The sequence below is a fragment of the Ruditapes philippinarum genome, unplaced genomic scaffold (assembly GCF_026571515.1).
Source record: "Ruditapes philippinarum isolate M1 unplaced genomic scaffold, ASM2657151v2 ctg1201_1_1_1_1, whole genome shotgun sequence".
Lineage (NCBI taxonomy): Eukaryota > Metazoa > Mollusca > Bivalvia > Venerida > Veneridae > Ruditapes > Ruditapes philippinarum.
Genome location: NW_026864982.1, coordinates 73747 through 87015, shown reverse-complemented (window position 1 = coordinate 87015; position 13269 = coordinate 73747). Strand labels below are relative to the sequence as shown.

General features: G+C 31.7%; 1 protein-coding gene across 1 annotated transcript in view; it reads right to left on the bottom strand.

The window, feature by feature from the left end:
• The window catches only part of LOC132727486 (protein TANC1-like), a 58751-nt gene that overhangs the window by 22651 nt on the left and 22831 nt on the right, over positions 1-13269 (bottom strand). Inside the window, 2 exon segments of the mRNA XM_060713018.1 lie at positions 6921-7079; positions 8783-9004. Coding sequence (XP_060569001.1) covers positions 6921-7079; positions 8783-9004 — 381 coding nt within the window.

Here is a 13269-nt window from a genome sequence, read left to right as displayed (position 1 = left end):
GGGTTTTCTATTTCAAACACTAATGTAATACTTTTACTGTCATTCATTTTAATACCATATGATCATTTTAGAAGTTTCATTATTAAGGAAAATAGAAAATTACTGGGAGCATGCTCTAATGATGTGTTTCATTCTTGTGAATTAACCTTGAACAAATTGAGTACATTGTACATGTATTGTTTTGATTCTACTTAATTGCTTCTCCTTTAATCATTGTTCTTGTTTTGTGTTTGGTTTTATGGCACACCAACACAGTTTACGTCATATGTGTCATATGGCGCCAAAACAGGAAAGTCATGACTTTGGCTAACCTCGGGCATTACCAACTTCAAAGCAACACCAGGGGTCACAATCACCTCACCCTGCTAGAGCTAAGAGATACATAGATCCAGTTATTCCTACCCATTGAGATGCTTGTTACTATCACACAGGGATAAACGATGGCTGCAATTCTTGTGCCTCAACCCTTGAAAGGCTAGTATACAAAAGGGCCAAGAAATCATTACACCTTCCCCTACTCCAAAAATTTGTAAATGGACTTATCCTGCTTTGATTTTGGAAGAGTCCATTGTTCAGGGTGATTTATTGAACATCCTGGAAATTCTGGCCAGACAAAACATAATCAAACATACATACTGCTGGTCTCAGTCTGATTCTATACCAAGTCATGCTGTCATTATCATGTTTGGCGCCCAAAAGAGATAACCCTAACACTTGTACTTTCATTCTTCTTCATAAAATCAGACAGAACAAGTCAATTACACTTGCTGGCATTTATTTTTGGCATACATAAACCATTACAATGATCAAAGGATATTTGCAGTCCAGACACATATTGTACACTGTTTACCATAAATAACAACACAAAAAACAACAGTAATAAGTTCTGTTAAACATGATGTTTTGTATAAAATGTTTGACACTTTAACATGGTGATTATGTGAAGTCTAGGACAAATAGAATAAAGTCAGACCAACAAATAAAAGCCAGGCCAACAAAATATAAGTCAAGCCATCAGACTCAAGTCTGAGTAAAATCAGGTCAACAGAGTCGTCCGGCATACAGACTACATCCAAGGCAGCAGAATAGTGGCAGGCCAAAAAAATGAATTCAGACTAACAGCACAAAGCTAGCACAACATGCCTTTATTACAGGCAGTCTGACCAGACTTATAACTAATGTTAACCTGCTGGCCGTTGCAACTGATCCTAAACATGCAACCAGTGCAGACCTAGATCAGCTGGCATGTCAGTGTATCGTCTGATCATGGTCTGCACTGTTTGCTATTAAGTCAGTACATTTTTCAAAATTTCCCTTAGAATTATGAATAGTTTTGTACCAATAAAAAGATGAACAATTTCATTTAGGATACATAACATGGTAAGGGTTATATAATTATGTTGACTGCTAAGTTAAAATATTTTATTTTTAAAATTCCTGCAATAATCCAAATGAAACTCAGGATGGCACCTTTTACAGTGATTCTGCAAGTTTGGTAGATGGGGTATGCAATATTGTTTAATCCTGTAGACAGTGAAAAATAAGCTTATAATCATTCACTGTCAGACATCTTAATTGCATTTTTCTGTTTATTCATCTGAGACAATAATGTTATCAGAGTAAAGTTAAGATAAAAGGGAACCTCTTTATCCTTAACAAAAATAGGAGAGTTCAAATGCTACCCAATCACTATGCATTATTACATTCTTTGTAAAACAATTTCTTTTTTACAATGTAACAAAAAAATCATACTCATTTCTTAAGACAGAATTTCACTTTTGGAAAAAGAATATGCATATTCATTTCTCATTTTAAGAAAAAATATATTCAAATACACTTTCAAAAAACCAGGTGAACATTGTATTTTTCTTAAAATGTGTCTATTATGCATTTTTTAAAATTAAATTTTTTGTGAAAAACAAGACTTTATACAGAAAAACATGATTAAATTTTCTTGAAACACTTTTTATTACATAAATCATATTTATTTCTCACAAAAACGTCTATCAACATTAACATATGCCTATAATTCCTAAGAGAGTCATCATAATAGTCTGCCTCCCTTATAATATCTTTTAAAACTGTGTTCCCCTCCATTATTTATTGCAAACATTTTGACATATTTGTCAAGAAATTCAATACACTGTAAGACCTTAACCAGAATTGACAAGCTATAAGACAATATAAATGCCAGAACAATTCCACAACAACAACAACAACAACAAACCACAATACTTTTAATCTGAAAACACAAGACGTTTGTGTCTTGAACACATGACCTTTGCTTTGAGCGGATGACCATGAAAGATGTCCTACAAATTGCTATACATAGTTTTGATTTTGTCTTACAGAAGCATTTGCCTCATAAATCTAGTCCGCTTAATTGGTATTTCTGTTAAAGACAGCAGAACATATTCCAAATGTTTGAACCTGGAGGATAATGGATAGTAAATGTCAGTTTAAAACCATGTAAAACACTGGTAAAATATGTTACAGAATCATATATACATCTTATGTTGATACCAGTGATCAAGCCACTGATAATGGAACTCAAAGTGACTTGTGACCCCTATGACTGACCCATGGAAAAATATACTGAAAGGATGGGAATATAATGACACTAATCATCTACTAGCTCTAACTAATAGGTTATTTATATTGTCCATCCTGAACACTTAAAGAAAAACATGTGACACTTTTTCATGGGCTACTAATCATTAAATTTTTGCAAAAAACTTAGTGTTTGCATTAATCTGCTTAGCAAAATACCAAAATTGATATGAATAGAAATAATTTATTTCATCAACAGGAAATGCATTTCTCTTTTGTGAAATCATAAAATACAGGTACCATCAAAAAGCTTTAAGAATACATTTCACAAGCTTCAGATTTAGTTTTAAATTAAATGCAGACTGCATTCCATATTTTAATTAAGATCGGCTAATTAAATAGAAATTTATTGCCATGAAATCAATATAACAGTAATTTATATTCATTTTAATAGTCATTATAGTCTACAATAATGTACAAAGCAAATGAATATAATTAACATCATATGACAAATCAATTCATAACTGCGATGACTGTGGGCTATTATAACAATAACAACCTTAAGAGTTCTATTGTATGCAGATTAAATCATATGATGAAAATATACCTTTTTTCATTGTTCTTCTCTATATTATGAAATCTTTTTCCTTTTTTATCCTATTCTATAACATCTTCACAATCCAAGATCCAAGATTTACACAATGTATACTTTTTTTTAACACATGGTTCTTTTTAAATTTCACATGTAAGATAGAAACCAACTGTTTCCTAAACTAAAACATTCATCACCTCCAACAGCTTGCCCTGGTGCCTATCCAGAGAACATTATTCTCCAGGAAACCAGACCAAATAGCTAATCAAGTCTTACCTGGGGATGAATGAAGAAAACATAACATCACCAAATTCCCAGCTAATTTAGATAATTTGTTTACAGTTGCAGTAATTGAATCATAACCCCATACAAAAGTCATCATTCCAGCCATAGACAACTAATTTGAATGCTTTCATCATTTACCATATACCTACTAAATAAGTCTTCTAGTACATGTATTGAAAATCTCCACGAAATATAAAAGTCACTTATCTACCTACCAAATAAGTATATGCATAAGAAACTTCTTGGGGGATGGGGGTGGCAAAATCTTTAAAAACAGAGCCGTATTTATGAAAATGATGTCAAAACTATATCAGAAATTAACAATTTTTTATTTTAAAATAAAAAATAATGCTATTTAATGCAATACAAATCACTTTAAACATTGGTTATAACAATTTCTTCCCCTTTTTGTCTTAATGCACATACAATAGGCAATAAAGTTAATGTTCAAACACGCTGATATGTACCTGTTAGCTAGTGTATTTATTAGGAAGTATACAGTTCCACCTGACATCTGTTTCATGTTTTTCTACCTGTACTCATTGTTAACATTATATTTTTACAACAATTATGTTAAGATTGATTTCCAATTAATTTCATTAATTTACATTTTATCTAGACATTATACAAAAGTCAATGAGATCTTAATATTCAATTTCTCAATCTATTGATTTTAAAAATTGATTGATTTTCTATGATTAATATAGGAAAGGTTGCACACCAATAACAAAATACTTCACACGTCCTTTTGTATACATTTTTTAGAATTAATTAAACTTAAAGGTCAAGTATATGTATGAAAATACAATGTTGCGTCATTCAAAATGTTGAATTTTTGTTGCATTTTTTTGCCAAAGCTTTATCAATAATGTACGAAGTTGTTCCAATTGTTAAAATATCTATTTCTACATATTAATGACAACTTTTTCACAGAGTTTCGAAGTATATGATAATTTTTTCATAAAAAATAAACCAGAAAGGAACCAGATCAACATTAAAACTGTTATTTAGATCTGATCTTATATTTTATAAATTGTTCAAAAGATGTAGCTATAGTAATTTGTAATATAAATTTATCAATGGATCAAAACCATTGACCCGAGAAATACATTACTGAGATAACCTATATCCATAAAGGACGATAGAAGTTATTACCAGTAATTTTTTCATGAAAAACCAATTTCTGTTCATGTGAGAAAAAATAATCAATCAAAAATAAAAAAAAAATTACATTAAAATCTTAAAATTTTCTGAAATATTTCATAGGAGTGTGTAATTGTGAGGAAAATTAAAGCTTGTACAAAAAAGTTTATTAAATTTTCAAGGAACTCATTCATCATGTTCATTCTGGGAGTCGAGAAATCAATGAAACATGGCTATTATGTCATCAATTTTGCAGAATGATAAATTTTCTTTCATGCAAATTATTGAAAACTTGACAGTTCACTGGAAATGAGTCATCAAAAGTTAATAATGTAGATTTGTTCAAAACCTCTAAAGCATTTATAAACTGAGAGAAAATTTTAATAAATAAATAAATAACATGGTTTGGTAACTGTACATCTCTTGCAATGCAAACCAATCAAAATAGAATAAACTATCTAAAGATAAAAATAAATGAAATGAGCATTTCAGCTATTAATAAGAACTTTGGTGAGAAACAGTTGTTTAAATCATATGACATTCACATGGAATTTTATCAAAGAATATCACAATCGATAAAATTTAACATGAAGAATGTTATAAATAAAATTTATTTTTGTTACCTAGAACTATCCAAATGTTTGTATTTCCTGAATCAAGTACTACATTGTAGAAGAAATTTCAAATCTCACTAGCATAAACAGTAAAACTCCAATTTCCACTGCATGAAAAAATCACATAATCTTCCTATAAACTCCTAAGATATTGAGTCAAATTTATAAAAGATATCTCTACACTCATGTAATAGTTAAGTCAGAACTAAATCGTCCGCCTGGCAGAGCTAATGCAAGACTCGCATGTCATTGAAGATTTTGCTTTTTTGTCAAGAAATTAATAAAAGAAATACCATGTGCTAAACTCCCTCTATCACCATGGTTTAACATCATCTTGTGTTTTCAATTGAAAATGATGTCTTCAGTGAAGTAACCAGAGTCATGTTGCATATTGATTTATACAAGAAACGCGATTTTGTTTTCTCCCATAACAATACTTTAAGGACACCACGGTTGTCCGGATCTTACTTTATCAGCTGTAGAAAAATCGTTAACTTCAATTAATACTTTAAAAAGCATCTGAACCGAAGAAGATTTATCCTTTAATATGTAAACATCTTAATTTTTTCCGTTCAATGGTGACAACAATGGAAAAAGTCAAAATAATCGAAATTAACAAAACAGTTTTAATTTAAGGTAAAAAAAAATTAATAAATTAAATAAAAACTTACTGATTTTATTCCATTGCTTATAATTCAGGCATAATTAAATTAACTGATTAACTGTCTTATTCATCTGGTTATTTCCAAATACATATCAGTAAATAGCAGAACATCATGTTAATAATTTTTTGTGTGCGCAAGTTTCAGCCGTTCTAAGCAGTAATAATCCATATACAAGTCATCTATTATATACAACACTTAACATTTTGAATTTGAAACAAATTTTACATGTCTAGAGTGGATGCATAGAGCACAGTGTCTCTTACAGGTAAAAGTATGGATTAAGATTAATTTATGCATTTAATTATAATGAAAACAAGTTAATTATGGCCGTCAAGCATCGTTTCAGGTCAAGTGGTGGTAATTTCAAGCACGATTTACCTGGCCTACTGCAGATCGATTTAATTGGATTCACAAAGACATTTTATTCATCGACTTATTTTCATGGTGACCAAATGGTGACAGATTCATGGTAAATTTATAAATAAACCACAGGAGTTTGTATAAAATGAATAAACAAACCACAAGAAACCTGGTTTATTAACTTTTAATCAGGAATATTGATTGCCGTTCAACAGCGTTCATAACAGTTCCGCTTGATGACAATTTCCGACGGTCTGACGGTCTCGTAATAACCTTGTATTTCAGCAGACAACATATCACAATAAGTGTGCATTACGGGGAACAATACCTCATAACAAGGTAAAGTTTCCACAAATTGAAATAGGTTTTAGACCTTATAATTTTGATTACAGACCATACATTTATTGTATAGACTTGCACTTACGTTTTAGCTATAATATTTCTCTTTTTTTTCCAGTTTACAAAAGTAAAGAGATATTTAGATATTTTCATTTTGTAAAAGGCAAAATTACTGCAAATTGAATTTCCTCATAAAATCAAAATGATTTCTTTTTCTCCAATTCCTGTTCTTAACAATCATATTTGTTTGGCCTGTGTGTGTAAGGGGATTATCATTTTTTGCTTCTTTTTTTCCCCCACATTGTCTGCAAACAGTTTTGTTCTTTTTACACAAAGCCTGTATATTAGCAGGATTGATAAAGCAAAACTTACCAGTTCTCTGCGGCACTTGGTAATGTGACATGTTGTCTGGTACGTCTGACCGCGTCTGCATGTACGTTGTGAAGTGACCGTTGGTCTTCACCTTGGGTCTATGACCTAGGTCAGCACTGTGACGCAAGTTACCCGTACTATGCTGTCGTTGAAGGACATCTACAAGGTCAAATCATGTCAAACAATAATAAACTTGTAAAACATTCAAAAACAAAAATGGTATTAAATCTTTTTTTTGAAAGGGACCCTACTGATTCTTACAAGTGACCCTAAGGATTTGATATGGGTTCAAAGTATTATGAAAAGTTCTATCATTAAGAAACTATCCAGCAAGAGTCATTTATCGACCTTTGAAATTTACATTCTTAATAGACAGGTGGTATGGAGAAAAGTTTGATCCCCAGTGTCTTTACATGGAATCAAATCCTCATAATTCTCATCCTTATAACATATTTTGTACAATAAAAAATCGTTCATAAATATGGCACAATGATAGGTTGAGATGTTAAGGACATAAACTACATCAAGTGTAACATCAAATATTAAATAACCTGGAATATAAATGTCTTTTCTGTCTCAGTTGAAAGAAGTTTTGTAAGTAAATTGGATCATCTTGTGTATTCATTGACTTGATCAGGAAAATAACTTCTGTGAGAATGAATCATATTATAGCCTTTTATATGGATGGAAATGCTTGAAAAGGAATTCCTGGATAAATACCTTGGGCTTGATTTCATTTATTTAAGTTCAGAGAAACATCTTTGAGTTTTTTATGCCCCCACAGAGTGGGAGCATATAGCGTTGCACTTGTCCGTCCGAGTGTCCGTCCGTCTGTCCCGAAATCTTGTGAACGCAACTCCTCTTAAACTGGATGGCAGATTTTGCTTAAACTTCCAGGGATGATCAACCTTAATGTGTAGATGGTAGTAAAGGAAGGAATTTTTGCTGCGATCAAATTTAACAGAATTATGGCCCTTTGTTGATTTTTTCACCATATACCATATAGAAATTTTGTGAACGCAACTCCTCTTAAACCGGATGGCAGATTTTGCTTAAACTTCCAGGGATGAACAACCTTAATGTGTAGATGGTAGTATAGGAAGGAATTTTTGCTGCGACCAAATTTAACAGAATTATGGCCCTTTGTTGATTTTTTCACTATATACCATATATAAGTTGTCAGTGGGGGCATCCGTGTCCTTTGGACACAGTTCTAGTTTTCCTCTTATTGTTGTTCATTGTGAAGGTCAAAGCAAAATGTCAAAGAGTATATGAAAAAGTACATCCACCATTTGACAATATGCATTATGATGGAATATGGATTTTCATAAAAGTTCCAGACAAAATATAGATTTGCTGTTATTCAAAATGAATCAAGACTGGTCTATTATAACAGTTCACAACACTTAGTGTAAGAAAAAGTCTTAACCACTAAAATCTGAGTTTTAGGGCAGGTATGAAATTACTAATGGCAGCTGACTTTAAAACTATAAAAAGGTCTTTGCGGTTAGCTCTATAGGTAGAGCCTTTGACTGTGAATCGGGCAACCCAGGTTCGATTCACTGTCGGGACTGATCACTTTCGTTGTGATTGATCATGAAATCTTTTCTACCGTCATTTGCACAGTACCTCTGCTCTGGTATGTACAGAAGTTTCAGTTCCTTGTGAAAGTGAAGGCAACTACTACTGATAAACTGCTTGACAGCCTGCCCAGGAACAATGTGATGGTTGAACTGTGCTCTGGTAAATTAAGTGTGGCTTACTGTTATGATCCAAATTGAAAATTACCACCACCACCACCACAGATTACAACAAAATTGAATGATATATCAAAGACTTTGAATACAAGTTAAAAATCTTACTATTATTACACAGGGGACACTCCTCCTTGCTGCTAAACATACACGACCAACATCTCTCGTGCCCGCACGTGTCAGTCAACTTTCTCTTCTTCCCTTTGTCAAATGGCAGGTGGCATGTTGGGCATACTTCCTGTTGTGAAAGTAACTGTTGACTGTGGGCAGAGTTTAGGGTCCCTGGTCCCATTGGACCGTCCATGCCCAAGTTCTGTATGGCATCTAAATCTGAAGGATAAGAATGAAAGTCTGAAATAACTTACTTCTCATAATTTATACATGAAATTATCTACCTGTAATTGAAATCATTATATCAATTAAATACAAAATAAATCTTTTTCTGATTTCAGGAAATAACAAGTAATCTCATCAAAATTTGAAATGCTTAAAGCTTGCAAAAAACAAAAAATCCCAACATTAACTTCAGATCATTACAATGGAATTAAAGCAAAATCATGATATCCTCAGTCACAGAAATTGCAAGCTTGCAAAATTTTAGCCAGTGAATTACCATATACAAAAACGTTGCTGTCATTTAACATATCTTCCTCTTAAATGATATGATAAAACGACAAAGACGTAATATACATTGCGACATAATTATTATGAATCATAGCTGACTTAACAATTATCAGCCAGACACTTCATTATGATTTGCCTGCTAAATATTCTATAATCCCTTTTTTTGGGGGAATATTAAGCTGTCAAGTTTATCAATAATTCCGCCTTTTGAAAATGAAATTTCAATTTATTCAGGATTAATTTTCAGTGGATTATCTGTGATTTAAGTGGCAAAAAATAAACTCAAATTTCATAATCTTTGATAAATGAGCACATAACAGTTGCAACTCCCCTTTTTTACCAACAGTCTTCTGAGACTTAAAATCTATAAAATTTAATAATAATATCCATGCAATTTAAACGAAATACAATCCACATGGCACAAATACATGTTAACTATGATTTTTGTTAATAATTTTTCATTATAGTAAAGATAAAAGATAAAATTAGTAATATATAATCAGATAAGTGTATTATAACTAACACTTTGACACTCCTACTGAATTCTGGACAAAACTGGCAGAGGTGGACAAATTTCAGATCAGAAGGTCATTTACCCTGACCTTTTCTGGAATTATTATATATTAATCATAAAAGCTGTTACCTTAAATGCCATCAATCACATGTAATTGGGGGTCATAAAGTTTACAGAAATAATAACAGTGTCACAAAAGTAAAATATTCATATATATAATGGTATTATAATATTTTATCACATGATTTAGATGAAAACAATAATAATATCGTATGTAACTCATAAACTTCAATATCGTGTGAATTTATTCATTTTTACAATTTTTTTTACAGAAAATTGCCATATAATTTAATGGTCAACAAAAATATTCAACCATAAGTATGAAGAAACCCTATTATTACAGGGTAAGTTTTATGTCATAAGCCATCTGGCCGCTTTCCAGCTTCACTGGTGGAGGAAGACCTCAATTTCCCCTCTTTGCATTATTTCAGGCACAAACAGGCACATTGTTACATACTGAAATGGGCACCAGGAGTCCAGAAAGCTCCTAGCTATGCTGTCACAGGCTTACTTAACTGATTGTTTTTGGTGTGGTTTTTTTCAGTTGGATTTAAATTACTGGTAGCACGAACACAGTATAGGTCATATTGTGACTTTCAAAGGAAAATTTCAGGTAACCCTCTGCATAATTTCAGCCACAAGGGTCAGTACTAAGCACCCAAGTGATTGGGAATAGGCAGTAACTACTAAGGGTATTTTGTCCAGTAGAGCAAAATTAATGGTAAACATTTAATTTGACAAAATTTATCACTCTTAATAATTCATATCAAGAAAATGTAACACAAAAAATGCCCCCCCCCCCTTCTTAACTTAACAACAATTTTCAAATGACATATAAATGCCAAAAAAATGACATTAATTCATGAAAATGAAAAGTGAAGATACTGGTATTACATGGTAAACAAATGTTATCTCGCTAACATACTTAAATTTCACCTGCAATATAACAGTGTATCTAGCTCAACTTCCTTATCAAAACTCACTTCAATGACTCACTAAAATAAAATTTAAGGGAAAGTCTTAAAAAATCTATAAAATCTGCGCAATGTAGATGCAAAAAAAGAGTTTAAATCGGGATATTTTATCAATATTTTACAGCTGTTCCTTATATAAGATATCATCAGCATTTATGATTCTGTTTCTATTCATAGTTTAGGGACCAGATGGAGTGCAAATAAAAGGAGTTAACTCCCTTTGTTAAAATCATAAACTGTAATACATGAAGATGTCATTAAAAATCTTCTGTTTTGAATTTTAGGTGGTCATTTACAGTTATCACATAAAACATAGAGTGTTTTATCAAAGTTTTGAGGCAGCCAAAAAAATACAATTTTAAGACGGTCATTTTGGTCTACAGCCACCTCCTAAACACAATCCTGGACCCTGAAGTATGTTTCTTCCCCTCAATGAAAATTAAAATCAAAAGTTTTCATTGGTTTGAATATGATTATAACATAAGGAAAGGTTGTCAGCCCTAAGCATACAGCAGCAGAAACAACTTGCTTCTGCCACTATAGCATACAAACAAGCCGACCAGCAAGCATATCTGCACAGTTAAAGCATTTGCCGTTTCTAACCTGAACCATCATTCAGCTCTTATTGCCAAATCAAACTCCCCTATTACACCAATAGCTTTTCTTAATTGATAAACTCTCCTATTTTTGTATGCTAGTGATAAGATCTTTTAACTTTTATTTTGTTGGACTGTTGAAAAATCTTTAAGTATTAAACATATCTCTTTTCTAAGATAGATTATGGTTGATCCGAACAGAGGCAATTCAATACCTATTTGAAAACTAAACAGGCTATATTACAAGGAAATTAATAATACAATGTTTTAAGTTCAACATGAAAACAGTCAAATTATATTTAGATATGTTGAAACTGTTTAAGATAATATCGTTCACATTGGAATGCAAAGAAAAACCTTGTGTGTCCAATGAAATGGTCTTACATTGAAAAGGGAAAAAATGTTTATCATAAAGTAAATATATGTATACCATAAACCAAAACTCTTTAAGCAATGTGATTTTTTTAAACCAGTATTAATCTTGGCCGGTGGTAAGAGATGGTTTAAAAGAACAGAAATTTAATTTATTAAATATTACCTCCATTTGTAACTCCCATATTATTATTATCCATTCATATAATACTCCTTTCTCCTGTCACAGTCGAGGTGAAAATTATCCTCAAATTAGTATTCATAAAACTTTATTTTTGATTGACATAAAAAACCACAAGACAGAGTTTAACTGGTCACATCTGAGTGAGTACCATCTCACACCTATTACTTGATAAATTTAACCGATTCGCACCTATTCCTTTGATAACTTTAAATAAACTCACGCGTTGAGCATTGCACACATTTTAAATAAAATTGTCCGTAAGTTATGAATGTAAGTTATGAATGAATGTTGAGAACATAAAACATTACACGTTCAATGTCAGTATGTCACATACCGTGAATTAAGTCTTCCATTTACTAACTTTAACGATATTGGACACTCCTTTACTATACATATAGATTAAAAACATTTACCTATACTACAACTCCACTTTAAAGGTAAGCTTTGCGATAAAAAAAAATCTGATCAATGTATTTATTGATGTTAACGTACTACTACGAATATTACACAGTTTATATAAAAGCTTGTATTTTAAGGATGTATGTCTTTATCTTAAATACACATTCATTTGCGCAAGTCTCGATTTTTGTTTGTTTACAGTGAAACCAAGAAGTTAAAGCCATCTTAAAATAAAACACCAAAGTGCAGTGCGGTTAAAGGAATGATGTTTCAATTACATGCAAGCCTGTAGACTTTATATGTGCATGTAGCAATATACACCTTAACTGACATATCATCCTAAGAAAAATATCTACATTTTTTCTAAAGAAATTTCTCCACTCTCTAGGGTGGTCTTAACACAGGTTTTACTATACAAATAATGCAAGACTGATAAATATCTCATGAAAATGGCGCCACCTTCCTATAAATATACCTTATAACTGCAGCCTTTCTGAACATTTGACATGATCTCCTAGAAATAACAAATGTGATCTGCCTATATCTACCCTCCTAAGTGGTAATTACACACCAAAATGCTACCATTTCATTGATTTCAGGGTTTTCCATTATATTAGCAATACATCTTTATTAGACACCATGTGCAGAAATTGACTGCAAATTACCTAAATGAAGTGCTATATAGTATTATTAGACACCAAGGATTTTGGCACACAGCTAAGTAAGTTCTCACCTATTATGAAATATTATGCAAGTTAAAAAGGGACTTGAATGATGTGGTTTTCATGGATTTTTACACATGGTTTTTGCTTACAACAGTCACTATATATCAAGATAAGGTTCTTTCAGTCAATAGAAATATAGTTATCAAA